At 43.6% G+C, this 14,834-nt stretch overlaps 1 protein-coding gene across 1 annotated transcript; it reads right to left on the bottom strand.

The window, feature by feature from the left end:
• Positions 1–13,747: 13,747 nt before the first annotated feature.
• On the bottom strand, positions 13,748–14,502 carry CETN1 (centrin 1). Its single transcript, XM_024757933.1, has one exon. The coding sequence runs from the start codon at positions 14,441–14,443 to the stop codon at positions 13,925–13,927; it is 519 nt and encodes a 172-aa protein (XP_024613701.1). The 5' UTR covers positions 14,444–14,502; the 3' UTR covers positions 13,748–13,924.
• Between the last annotated feature and the right edge of the window lie 332 nt (positions 14,503–14,834).

The raw sequence follows: 14,834 nt of genomic DNA, 5'->3' as shown, positions 1-14,834 counted from the left end.
TTCTTGCAAGGGCATAGGAGCGGGTCTCATATTCTCACACATGGCTTTGTTTTCAAATTCTTGAAAGTGCAGAAATTCTTTTAATTTAAAGGTGAGCCCATGGAAAATCTGGAACAGCTGTAGAAAACCGTAGAGGAACACAGTGCCACAGCCACTTTTCCAGTTTGTGACACCACCCCAGGGAGATCTGACCCTCTCCTCAGCACTGTTCTAAATTATCAAAGAGGCACCCCCGTCCCCATTGCTACAAACAAGATGCTTCCATGGAATTGATAGTCTCATTAACTGCTCCTGCCTAAAGGTTGTAAAGTGCAGAGAGGAACTCAGATAACCCTTTAGACACGAGAGAGACTCCAGGCTGTCCAAGGAATAAGGCTCAGAGCGGGTCTAAACACAGCCTACTAGATAGTAAGTCTTGGGAAACAGCCATATCTCAATCCACTCTCCCAGGGACCTGGCAGAACATCACCACGACTTTCTGCAAGGTCATGCAAAGTTTAAGTGATTTTTACTATCCCACATTCCGACGTGTCCTTCTCTGTCGATTCATTTCCCATGGTGGTTCATCATTCTTTATTTATGGCACCTTTATTAGTTAACAACATCTCATCTCTCCTAGTAATTGTGCTGCTGCATATTTTTGGAAGCTTCTGCGGTCACTGTCAGGGACTGAGGGATTTTCATCAATGTTGAAGGGAGAGTTTGAAAATCCTGTCCTCAAATGAGACAGGTAAAAAACGGTCTTATTAGGATTCCTGTTTCCAATGTCCAGAGAAAAGTCCCAGGGAGAGAAAAACAGATAACAGAGCCTTGCATTGTCCACTGGTGAGATTTGTACATTGAAAGTAGGCTAAGCTAGAGTAATCGGCTTAATCTAGCCATAAATAGTGTATGCAGCTCTTCATTTCATTAACATCATTAACCAGGGCCCATCAGGAATGTGGATTGAAATCACTGGGCCCTTTCACGGTTTCCTCTGACGCTGAATTTAGCCACCTGTGCGGAGAATGCCATGAACTGCCTGACACTGATACACAAGTGTCAGAGTGATTCTTCCGCTGGTTTTTTTTTTTTTTTTTTGCCAATAGATTTGTAGGGATGGGTTGTCTCCTAGCATCTACGTCCTCCTCCCGGCTGTTTTGATAAAGAGAAGAAATGTCCTGGAATAGCCCAGGAGGTGGCCTGAGTTTTGCTGGCAGCCTCTGAAGTAGCCACCACTGTTTGCACGTTCCCCAGGAAAAAGAACAGGGGGTGGCTTTGTTCTGCCCACACCGGAGAGGCCCCATATCCACGGGGTTTGCCTGACCAGACAGTGCCTTTCTCTGGCTTTTGGTAAGGAGAGAAATTTCTTCCTCCTAAAGGACATCATGCCTCACCTATCACTCATATGCGGGCACGTGCTGCCCCCTGAAGACGTTCACCAGCTGTGCCACTAGATGAAATCAGACCTGTTAGCCCAGAGCGTTCGTTTCCCCTCCACCCCCAGCCCCACCCGCAACCCCCCAACCCCTCTCAACCCCCGGTTGCGGGGGGAACCTAGGAGTCTCCCTGGCCTGCGGAGAACCAGCCGTCTGGGTCTGCAGCGAGCAGTGGCCATCTGGCTCCAGCTAAAATGTTGTCAGGAAGGAATATGGGCCTACTGTGGAAAGAACATCCCGTTTTCCGAAAGAAGCTTGGAATATAGAATCTTGCGTGAAATCCCTGACTTTTCAAACTTGGCAAGCTAACTTGGTTAAAAAAGAAAAACAAAGAGACCACTCTGATGGCAGGCCCATGCGTAATATATACAATGCTTTGTGCAAATTAGAAAAAAAGCACCCCTCTGGGCAGATAAAGCAGAGGAAAAAAAAAAGCAGTCAGTGCATGTGTGCCAAGTAAAAGGTACTTCTGGGCAGTTGTTCCCTGTGCCAGGCGCTGGGTTTAACGAGAGCATCCTGGCCAGGGTTCAGCCTCCACTTGCCCGCTGGCTGCGCGCTGCGCGAGGTACACCGTGCATAGCTGCAGGCAGCTCTCCTTCAGCCGCCAAGTCAGTCTCTACACGCCAGATTCTGTCCCTGGGCCTCCGCGGGGGGCGGGCAGATTCACAAACTCTGGGTGATGGAGCAAGTGAGCCAGGAAGCCAACAGAAATTGCAGGCCTATACTTGCTAAGGAGCCATAAAATTTTTAAATAGTTTTTCTACACTGTGTCCCAAACTTGCTCTCAGTGGTCCTGGGGCGGGGGTGAACGGTGAATCAGTAGGAGAGTTTATTTTAGACAGCATTTTTCTGAGGTTATTGTACTCTGTATGTGAAGAGGATGTACTCGTTTATCTACTTTGCCTTTCTTAGTACACTTCATCTACAATTATTTTTAACATGTTCCCTCTATTGGTCTAGTATGGATCAGATCCCTTTATAGAAATTTCTAACTCTGACAACATCCTGAAAGGATGTTGTTTTACAGATAAAGATACTACGGCTCAGAGAAGTAATTTTTCTGCCAAAACCAGCTAGGAACTGGCTCTGTTCTGGGCTTCAAACTTAGGTCTGTCACTAGGAAGCTATTGCTGCCCAAGATGATATGATGACTCTGTTACTTCTAACTGAGATTCCAAAGGCTTTAGCTTTTCTCCCTAATGGCACCTAATCAAGATCTGTGTTATTCAAGTACATGATGCATGGAAATCTCCTATTTGGTGTCTTCTCCCTTCTCCTTTTTATTTCTTGATAAATGCAAGAACAGGGACTTCCTTGGAGATCCAGTGGTTAAGACTCTGCGATTCCAATGCCGGGGGTGCGGGTTCAATCCCTGGTTGGGGAACTAGGATCCCACATGCTACATGGCCAAAAAAAAGAAAAAAGCAAGAACAGTTCTTTTACCAAGCAAAGGATGCATCTGTGTAGTGTATAACTTTGAAAATAACAACATCACCAGATGGACATATCCCAGTGAGTGTTGTTCTTTCAAAACACTGGGTTGCTATGGTGATTAGAGACTTATTCCAGCCATACTGTCATCAGTCACCACCTTTCTTCTCTTTTGGAAGAAACTTCAAAGCCAGTTTACAAACCATTCAGAGAAATTAGGCTCATCATTTCAGTGGCATTGATGGTTTTAAATGTCAAATGATAACATCCAGCTTTTCCAGCCACCCTGTCCATCAGATTTGACTACAAATCACTTGAGGCTATTTCCAAAGCTTAAGTCCAGTCTCAGTGGAGTTAGATTTGCCTCTTGAGAATGTTCCAGAGAATATGCTGGAGGTGTTTAGATTGTATCCAAAAGAGAACTTCCAAAAATATTCTGAGCCCAGCAGTACCATTGGTTAAGCATGACTTTTGAAAGGGACACATGCATTGGGGAGTAGACAGATCCTGACAAGCTGATTAAATTAAAGAGTTAGGGTGGTGGGCAATGTATACATTTCAAGTCTAGACTTAGGAGTCAGACAGACAGGATTCAAATCTTCCTTTTACCACTTACTAGCTGTGTAACCTTGCACAGATTACTTAATCTCTTCGTGTCTCAGTTAATGCTTTTGTAAAGTGGAGATAATTATTGAATATGTAGAAGCTGCTCGAACAGTGGGTGGTACAGAGTAAGTGCTATTTAAGTGTTGGCTATTGTTAAAATCACACATAGCACTTTACAGCATCACCTCGAATTATAAATGTATCAGGCAAGATCCATAACAGGGCAGACATTTTCTATAAGTGTCATCACCAACTGTAGTAATAAAATGTTCTTATGTAGGATAAATAATTTTGTTTGGTTGTTAAAATCAAAGCGGAATTTGCCACGTCTAAAGGTTCTCTATCTAAATACATTGCATTTCAGATATAATCTGTAAAAAACTCGAAGCACTATGCTGTACACCTGAAACTAACACAATATTGTAAATCAACTATACTTCAATAAAAATATATAAATAAATAAATACACTCCATTTCATTTTACATGCAGGAATCCCAAATGAAAATAGAGATGCTTGGTAAGGTATCACAATATCAATAGCTTGAAATACCTGTGGCATACTGGCAAAATATTCATCCAACCCATACCTCTGAACCTTTATGACAGGAACATAATCTTTATGCAGTGCAGTCCATCTTTGTGCAGCTTTGGTTGCTGAAAATTCTTCCTGATACGAAATTGAAATCTCTTTCCCTTATCATTCCTTCTCTGAAACCCCTTGGAGCCCTGTGGAACAAGTCCTATTTCTTTGGAAGTCATATTCCTCGAGAGAATTTTCTTTTCAGGAGAAACAGCCTTAGTTATTTTAAGCCATTTCTCTTAGGATGTGGTTTTGTATCCCCTCACCCTATTTATCTCACTGCTGTCAACAGGCCTTGATTTCTTCAGTTCCTTTTAAGATGTAAAACCTACAAGTGAGCACCGTCCTCCAGACCACAGAAATGGGTCTCCCTCCTCATTTGGTGAATTGCGCTTTTATGAACGTAGCCTGGGAACACATTCATTTTTATTTTAGTTTAGTCCTTACTTTGACAGCATACTGCACACTAAAGTGCCAAAAGAAAAGAACTGATTACCCAGAATCCTGTATCCTGTGACAGTGTCCTTCAGGATGAAGGGGGAAATGAAGTTATTCTCAGAGAAACAGAAAATAACTAAGAGAATTTGTCATTAGCAGATCTACACTAAAAGAATGGGCCTAAATAAACTGATTAAAAGACAGATATTGATAGAGTGGATTAAAACTAAATACAGTCTACAAGAAATTCAATCCAAATATAATGGTATAGGCAAGTTGAAAGTAAAAGGATGTAAAATGATATATCTTGCAAACATTAATCAAAGGAAGCAGAAGTGATATATTTATATCATATAACATAGGCTTCAGAGCTCATAAAATTATCAGGGACTGAGACAAATGTTATATAATAGTAAAAGGGTCAATCTCCTGAGAAGTCACAGCAATCCTACATGCCTGTGCACCAAACAACAGAGTGGCAAAATACGTGAGGCAAAAACTAATAGAACTGAAAGGCGAAATAGACAGATCCTGAATTATAACTGGAGACTTCAATATCTCTCTCTCAACAGATTGATAGAATAAGTGGACAGAAAGTCAGCAGGGTTGTAGAAAAACTCAACATCACCAACAACCAACAGGACTTAATCATCATTTAAATAACAGATATGCTAAGGGCACTAATGGAAAAAGTAGACATTATGAAAGAACAGATGTGTATGTAAGTAGAGAGATGGAAACTCTAGAAAATAGTCAAAAGGAAATGCTAGAAATCAAAAACACTGAAACAGAAATGAAGAATGCCTTTTTTGGGCTCATTAATAACCAAGGAAAGAATCAGTGAGCTTGAAGATATGTCAATAGAAACTTCAGAAACTGAAATGTAAAGAGAAGAAAGAATGAAAAAGATAGATCAGAATGTGTAAGCGGACTTGCCTGATGGCGCAGTGGTTAAGAATCCTCCTGCCAATGCAGGGGACACGGGTTCAAGCCCTGGTCTGGGAAGATCCCACATGCCGCGGAGCAACAAGGCCCGCGTGCCACAGCTACTGAAGCCTGCACACCCTAAAGCCCGTGCTCCGCAACGAGAGAAACCACCGCAATAACATATGTATAAAGGGAATACCAGAAGGAGAAGAAAGAAAGGAAAAGAATAAATATTGAAAATGACGATGGCTGAGAATTTTCCAAAATTAATGATGGACACAAACCACAGATCCAGGAATCTCAGACAACACCAAAAATCTGCATGTAATTATCAAACTGTAGAAGTGGTGATCCTCTTGTAATGTATAGAAATACTGAGTCACTGTGTTGTGCACCTGGAACAAAGAGTGTTGTAGGTCAATTACACTTTAATTAATAAAATAATAAATAAACAAATAAATACCATACTATGTTACCATAAAGATAAAATAGGGTGTATTTACAGACCCTATGTTTAAAACATCTTTTTATTTTTATGAATCTCCTTTATACTTTTAAATACACATTAGCTAAACATCATGGTATTTTAAATGCTTCCTATTTGGTTAAAAAATGTCCGGGCTTCCCTGGTGGCACAGTGGTTGAGAGTCTGCCTGCCGATGCAGGGGACACAGGTTCGTGCCCCGGTTTGGGAAGATCCCACATGCTGCGGAGCGGCTGGGCCCATGAGCCATGGCCGCTGAGCCTGTGTGTCCGGAGCCTGTGCTCCGCAGCGGGAAAGGCCACAACAGTGAGAGGCCCGAGTACCGCAAAAAAAAAAAAAATATGTCCAAGTATCTCTTAATATTTAAACTTAAGTTGTGAAACTATAAAGCAATGACATGTGCCAATGACATTACAATTAAAGCCTTTCATTATCAAATTAAAAAAAACTGCAGAAAATCAAAGACAAAGAGAAATTCCCCAAAGAGGCCAGAGGCGGAGTGGGGGAAACACCTTACTTTTAGGGAAACCAGGATAAGAATTGTACTGACTTCTCTTCAGAAACCAGGCAAGGAAGAAGAAAGTGGAGTGAAACATTTAAAGTGCTGAAAATAAAAAACATTAACTTAGAATTCTGGGTTCAGTGAAGTAATCCTTCAAAAGTGAAGGAAAGGGCTTCCCTGGTGGCGCAGTGGTTAGGAATCCACCTGCCAACGCAGGGGACACGGGTTTGAGCCCTGGTCCGGGAAGATCCCACATGCCGTGGAGCAACTAAGCCCATGTGCCACAACTTCTGAGCCTGCGCTCTAGAGCCCGGGAGCCACAACTACTGAAGCCTGTGTGCCTAGAGCCCATTCTCTGCAATGAGAAGCCACGGCTCTGAGAAGCCCGCGCACCTCAACAATGAGTAACCCCGCTCACCGCAACTAGAGAAAGCCCGCGTGCAGCAATGAAGACCCAATGCAGCCAAAAATAAATAAATTTATACAAGACAATATAAAAACAAACAGACAGGGCTTCCCTGGTGGCGCAGTGGTTGAGAGTCCGCCTGCCGATGCAGGGGACACCGGTTCGTGCCCCGGTGTGGGAGGATCCCGCATGCCGCGGAGCGGCTGGGCCCGTGAGCCGTGGCCGCTGAGCCTGCGCGTCCGGAGCCTGTTGCTCCGCAACGGGAGAGGCCACAGCAGTGAGAGGCCCGCGTACCGCAAAAAAAAAAAACAAACAGACAAACAAACTCATAGGAAAAGGACCAGAGGCAGGGGGTGGTGGGGGGCGAATTGGATGATGGTGGTCAAAATATATAAGTTCCAGCTATAAGATAAAAAGTACTAGGTTTGTAATGTATAACATGATTAATATATACTTAACACTTCCGTATGTTATGAAAGTTAAGAGAGTAAATCCCAAGTGTTCTCATCACAAGGAAAAATATTATTTTTCTTTTTCCTTTATTTTGCATCTATATGAGATGGTGATGTTCACTAAACTTCTTGTGATAATCATGTCATGATGTATGTAAGTCAAACCATTATGCTGTACACCTTAAACTTATGCAGTGCTACGTGTCAATTATAGCTCAATAAAACTGGAAGAACAAAAAGAAGAGCACTAGAGAAGGAATAAGTGAAGGTAAAATAAAATCTTTTATTTTTCTTGTTCTTAAGTGATCTAACACCAATTAAAAGACAGAAACTGACAGAGTGGATTAAAAAAAACAATACCCAACTATATGTTGTCTATAAGAAACCTACCTGAAATATAAAGACACTGGTTGATATTCCATGCTAATAGTAATCAAAAGAAAGCTGAAGTCATAACATTAATTTCAGATAAGGCAGACTTCAGAGCAAGGAAAATTATCCGGGATCTAGAGGGACATCAAATAGTGATGAAAATGTCAATTCTCCAAGAAGACATAAAATTCTTATGCACCTAAAAACAGAGCATCAAAATATGAGGCAAAAACTGATCCATGTGTGAAGAGAAATAGATGAATCCACTATTACAACTGGAGACGTTAACACCCCTGTATCAGAAATGGACAGATCCAGGAGGCGGAAATTCAGTGAGGACATAGCTAAACTCAACAGCACCATCAATCTACTGGATATAATTGACATCGATAGACGACTGCATCTGAGAACAGCAGATGACATATTCTTCTCAAGCTCACGCAGAACTTTCACCAAGATGGACTACATTACGGGGCATAAAACACACCTTAACCCATTAAAAAGAATAAATCTCAAAAAGCATGCTCTCAAGCCACCGCAATGAGAAGCCTGCGCACCGCAACGAAGAGTAGCCGCCGCTCACCGCAACTAGAGAAAGCCCGCGCGCAGCAATGAAGACCCAACACAGCCAAAAATAAAATTTAAAAACCCACAAAAACAAAAAAACACAGTGCTTTAAAAAAAAAAAAAAAGCATGCTCTCAGACCACAGAGAATTAAATTAGAAAAGATAGAAAAATAGCAGGAAAATTGCAAAATATTTGAGATCAAACAATAATACATGGGTCAAAGAAGATGTCTCAAGAGAAATTAAAACATATTTGGAACTAAATAAAAATGCAGTGGGGGGGACTTCCCTGGTGGTCCAGTGGTTAAGACTTCACCTTCCAATGCAGGGGTGCAGGTTCCATTCCTGGCCAGGGAGCTAAGATCCCACATGCCTCAGGGCCAAAAAACCAAAACAAAAAACAGAAGCAATATTGTAACAAATTCAATAAAAGACTTTAAAAATGGTCCACATCAAAAAATCTTAAAAAAAAAATGCAGTGGGATACAACGAAAAGTGGAGGGAAATGAATAGCATTTAATGCATATGTTAGAAAAGAAGAAAGATCTACAATCAATAGTGTAATCTGCTACCTTGGGAAACTAGAAAAAGAAGTGGTATATCTGGGGAAATTCCTTGGTGGTCCAGTGGTTAGCACTCCATGCTTCCACTGCAGGAGGCATGGGTTCAATCCCTGGTTGGGGAACTAAGAACCCGCATGCCTGGGATCTGGCACAGGCAAGTCTAGAGGACCCAAGTAAGCTGCGTGAGGAGAAGGCCCCTGTCATCCATCAAATTGCACCAGAGCCCCTCCCTCAGTTCATACCTGTGCCCACGTGGGGGTAGGTGGTCCTTTATGACTAGCTGTTGGAAGAGTAAAAATGCTGAAGTTGGTTCAGGGATACGTCAGCTTTGGTACGACGGACCATAGGTTCATGACACTCAAAGGTGGACCAGAAAGATATCAGTGAAAGAGGAAACCCTCCCAATGGACAGAATTTCTGATAGACCAGAATCCACTTTGTGTGGAAAGAAAAGTGGCCTGAAATTAGAATACATGTGGGCTCTGACAGTGGTGGCCAATCAGTTGGCTGATTGTTCAGGACTCTGGAAAAGGAAACATCAGGAATAAAAAGATCTGGAAAAAGCCGCATAGTGCAGGGAGATCAGCTCGGTGCTTTGTGACCGCCTGGAGGGGTGGGATAGGGAGGGTGGGAGGGAGGGAGACGCAAGAGGGAAGAGATACGGGAACATATGTATAAGTGATTCACTTTGTTATAAAGCAGAAACTAACACACCATTGTAAAGCAACTGTACTCCAATAAAGATGTAAAAAAAAAAAAGATCTGGAAGAAAGGTACATAGATGGATTTATGGCAATGGGTAGGAAGTGTAAGGAATTCATATTAACACCTATCAGAGCATTTCTATCGTATAAGAGATGCCAAACAACTAGGAAGATAGAATGACTTGGCCAGTTGATGCCAGTCTACCTCTGTCATTGCCACCCCAGGGCTGGCACAATACACACATGAATGGAGTAGTCATTGGGCAGAGATGGAGGCTGTGCGTGGGTCCAGCAGCTCGGACTCCCATTCAGGAAGGGTGAAATAGCTACTGTGGCCACCAAATGGGAACAGCACCATCCCCCAAGGAGGCCAACAGGCCTCCTGGTGTCAAGTAGTCTAACTGGATCCCTTCCACCTGGAAAGATGAGCGACTCATCTTGACTGGACTTGACACATATTTTGGTCAAGGGTTTGCCTCTCTTGCTTGTGAAGCTTCAGCCAGGACCACGGCTGAGTATTTACTGACATAAGATCCCACATAATATTCCATTGGACCGAGGCACCCACTTTATAGGAAAGGAAGTGCAACAGTGGGAATTCAGGCCCAGAGTCTACTGGTCCAATAACACACAGAAGATTTTGACCTGATGGAGCAGTGGAAAAGCCTGCTGGAGATGCTGCTGAGGGGCCAGCTTGGGCATCACAACCAGTGAGGATGCCTGGCCACCCTCCAGGATGCAGCACACACTCAAAACTGATGGCCATTATATGGTGTGATGTCATGTGAGTCCAGCAAATCAAGGGCGGAAGTCATTCTTACCACAGCTGCCAGGCATTTACCCTTTAATTTGTGCTGCCCGTCCCCACTACTCTGGCCTCTGTGCATTTAGAGATCTTGGCTCCCAGAGGGGGATTGTTCCCCTCAGTAGGCACAGCGAGAGTCCCATTAAATGTCAAACTATGCGTGCCACCCAGTTACGCTGGGTTCCTCGTGCTGAGAGAGCGGCAGTCCAGGGAAGGTGCCACCACCATGGGTAACTGCTCCTGGACATCAGGAAGATGCAGAGCTGTGGGCAGAACATGGGGACAGAATGCTTGGCACCCAGGTGACACACTTGAACGTCTCTTGGGGCTCCTGTAGTCAATTTTGAGGGCAGAGAGATGTGTGCAGCAACCAGAGCCTGAGAGGGGCATGGTGATTAGGGGCCCAGACTCCTCAGGGATGAGGATCTGGGTCATCTCACTAGGCAAGTCATATGTCAGCAGAGGTGCTGAGGGTGAGGGGAATCCAGACCGCGTGGTTGGGATGAGCACTACTTGTGGTCTCAAGACAAGCTGCTGTGACAAAGGCTGAAGTTCATCTCTCTAGATTTCCTTTTATAAGTTTCCCCCAGGAAGAAAGATCCATCAGAATCCTGAATTAGCCAATAGATCTAAGTGGTATAAGGTGTGGGGTGCAGTGGACACCGTGGGGCCCTGCCCAGATCTCCCCTCTGGCCTGTCCCTCAGAACGGAAGTCATCCCCCAGGTGCTGGCGGTCTTGACAGCTAATAGTTTGCAACTGAATTCCCTCTCCCAGAGATTGATTGCCCTTGGCTGAGGACAGCCACCTTGCTCAAGGTCATACCCCCTTCCTAGGGATAGCTCATGTCCAGTGACTGTCAGTCAATGACAAGTTTTAAAGGCCCAGCTTCCTCGTCACAATTTGGATCCTCTGCAGGGTCACCCTTGCCCCAGAGCTCCCCATGAGATCAGCTGAGGCCTCTGTTAGTGACCATATCATAGCCCAATTTCTCCCTCTGCCCTATCTTGGTTTCTTTCCCCCTCACCCGTGGGATCCAGAGAACTCAAATAAACTTCCTGTACACAAACCTAAGACTCAAAGAGCCTGCTTCCCATGGAAACCAACCTGCAACAATTTAAAGAGTTGGACCTATCCCATCCTCAATCTTCTCATCTTAGACATTAACTAAGATGCCTTTAAGGAAAAAAAAATTCCTTTACTGTCCTCTGCTCATTTGGGGCATTAGCTCCCTTGATAGCAATACAACCTTGAGACTGTCATATTTTTATCCTTGGCCTGATGCTCTGCTTTTCACCTGTTAACATTTATCATTAGAAAGCAAGAGTTTATCAATGAGCTCCCTACACAGTTTCTTTGATATACTTCCTGCTTCTTTATTGGACCATTTGTAATAGTGCCAGTAAAGTGAAAACTACTTTCTGAGTTCTTCCCAACCTTTATAGCTGAGGTTACTCATCTGCAAAAAGGTGTTTTTAAATTTTCATTGAACTTCTTGTGTTCTATTTGTGTAAAGACTGGGATACATGTCTGACGCAGCCAGACATGTATGATTTACTTCTCTTAAAATTCAAATGTCAATCTAGGTCTGCTCTAGTTGTTCCCCTGACCCCGATTTACCCTCCATCTCCCAGAATACGTGCCGACTGAGAAGCAAAACTAGTAGTCCATTGAGAGGTTCTTCCTTAGTAGTGAATGGGATTCAGAAATATTCTGGAGCCCCTTCTGTGTGTAGGACGGACTGTGTCTTTAAGGCAACCCTTTAAGTCCTGGGCTACAGCCTCCACAGTTGACCCCATGGTGTCTGGGCAGCTTGATTCCTGGGCTTCAGCCTGGGTTCCTGGTTTTCACTTCTATCCTCTGCTGGGCTGGGAGCCAAGACTGAACCCAGTCCAGTTGGCCAAGGCTCTGACCCTTTCTCCCAGTTCCTGCCAACTTTCTTTGTTTCTGTTTTTTCTACCTTGATCCATATGTAGATCCTTGGGCCGAGACTCTGGTCATCAGGATGCCAGGAACTCTTGTTTCCCAGAATGCCACGCTCCTCCCCTTGCCCTCAGATCGGGCCCCTCACACTGTCGCTGGTCCAAGCTGCACCTGTATCCCCTACAACTGCACCTGAATCCACACTAAGACCTTGAACCTGAACTGTTAGCACTTGCAGTCTGGGTGAGTTCCTCTGCCCTGTGCCAGCCACCTCAGCAAAATCCTTTCTCACAGTAAATGCCCACATACCCATCACTTCAGCTAGTACTGCTGCTTTGACAAATTAGGCCCTGTTAATGAAAATTAAACCCAGAGTAGTAGTTTTCCTGATTGGATTAACAATCCTCTGAAGGGTAAAACTGCTGGCAAAGCAAGTGAAAAATTTTCCAGAATTTCAGCATTTATTTTAATGGAACTTTGTATGAAGACTTAATTTAGTTGCGACCAAAATATCTTGCCTGTTTGCTAGTTTTGTTGCCTATTATCAAAACATTTGTCCAGGCCTCCATCTCAGCAGATAGATTTCATTATCTTCCCACAGCTATATTATTTAACTTTTCTCTAACTTCATATTTGTAGATGTTCAAATGGGTAGGTATTTTATTTCAAAACAAGAAAGGTTTAATTTATAACAGAGAACAAGTAGTATTAATGCATACACAAGCCACAACAAATAGTTTCCTGGGATTATAAAATAGAGAACTACTTAAATGCCAGACATTCTGGCATCAACTATATACCAGAGGAGGGGAAATTAAGTATCAAGAACCAAGATGTTCTAAGAATTAGAAGGTAGACAGTGGCTTGTAATAAAGCAATAATAAAATGACTAAGGTTATAGTATAACTCGTCTAATAACTAAAACAATAGTTTATCTTTCCAAGGACAGATAAGTAGCTCAAAGTGTGTTATAGATATTTTTTTACAACTTCCTAAGCTAAGATCTTACATTTATAAATATTTACTCAAAGTCACTAGTTAGCTTAATCTCTTAAGCCAATCATACTTTGCTTGGGCCAATATTAAATTCTGTTTTTATTCTGTAGCCCAAGAATACATCGTGGCCCCGATAATCCACAGTAGATAATGTACACACAAATCAAGAATCATTTGCATGTGATGAAACCAGAGAACAGTTTAAATAGCACAATTTACCACCAGCCAAAGGCAAGCCTATCCTTTAGAGCAGTACCTTTCCTGAGCCCAGTAAATGGCTGCACTGTTTTCCTTCAAACCAGTATTCAGTTAAGTGAAAAATCAATGGCTAGGATGACCTGCTGGTGATTCCACCTTATCATGCGAGAACAATGACTTGAATTTAAGGAATAATATATGAAGCATATATTTTATATATATATATATAAACTAAAGGCAGTATGTCTTGCCTTCAGTTTAATGGGTGTCCACCAATGCAAGGCAAATGGTGGATGGAAAGAAGTTTCAGAATCTTTGATTCAACCTACACTCCTCCAGGTCTGCTCTTGGGAATGAAAAACCAAAACTCACATTAAAAGCATCTTTAAAATTCTATAATTGAGCTAGAGATTTGGAAATAGAACTATCTAGACCAGCTGGGGGTAAGAGGAGAGACAGTGCTGGCCTCTACCTCAAGGTTTCACAAAACAGAAACAGGGAACCCAGCAAGTCAACTCAATCTCCCTACACATGCTTGCGGGAGAAACCGACTTCAGTAGAGGCTGGTCTTTTTCATGATCCGAAGAAACTCTTCCTCGTTCACTTCACCGTCTCCATCCCGATCTGCTTCGTCAATCATTTCCTGCAGCTCCTCATCAGTGAGGTTTTCCCCCAACTCGGTGGCCACGCGCTTTAGGTTTTTGAAAGAGATCTTCCCGGTTTCATCATCATCAAAGAGCCTGAAAGCCTTCAGGATTTCTTCCTTGGTGTCTTTCTCGGCCATCTTCTGAGTCATCACAGCCAAGAAGTCATTGAAACTGACTTTCCCTGTGCTTTCCTTGTCCACCTCAGCGATTATCCTCTTCATCTCCTCCTTCCTGGGTTCAAAGCCCAGCGCCCTCAAGGCCACCTTCAGCTCCTTCACGTCGATGGTGCCGCTGCCGTCGGCATCGAAGAGGGCAAAAGCTTCGCGAATTTCTTGCTTCTGATCTTCAGTGAGTTCGGGCTTAGGTTCCACCTTTCTTTTCTGGCTGGTGGAGGCCACGTTTGACTTCTTGAAGCTGGAAGCCATCCTCTGGCGGCGGCGGCGGCGGCGGCGGCGGCGGCGGCGGTTGTTACCTTAACGCTTGTTGTCACCGCGCTGGAGCTAGGGCGCCACCGCCAGGAACGCGGGCTCGGGGCCTCGGCTCATTCATTCCCAACCGCTTCCCTTGTGCGCCCCCAGGGAGACCCCGCTCAACTAAGCCCGCCCCATCTTCGAAATCTGACATACGTTAAAACCCACAGTTCCCTCAGTTATTACCGAGTTTCCACGACCTGAGAGACCTGAGCTGGTAGCCACCAGCCACTGTGGTCTTCTATAACATGCTGGCACCTGTTCTTTCCAGGCCATTTGCCAGCATCCATAGGACCAGGTTTATAGGGTAATTTGGAAGTTTTTCCTCTCTCTTTTTCCATACAAA

This window comes from Neophocaena asiaeorientalis, unplaced genomic scaffold (genome assembly GCF_003031525.2).
Source record: "Neophocaena asiaeorientalis asiaeorientalis breed wild unplaced genomic scaffold, Neophocaena_asiaeorientalis_V1.1 scaffold142, whole genome shotgun sequence".
NCBI lineage: Eukaryota > Metazoa > Chordata > Mammalia > Artiodactyla > Phocoenidae > Neophocaena > Neophocaena asiaeorientalis.
This window is presented reverse-complemented; position numbering and strand designations above follow the sequence as displayed.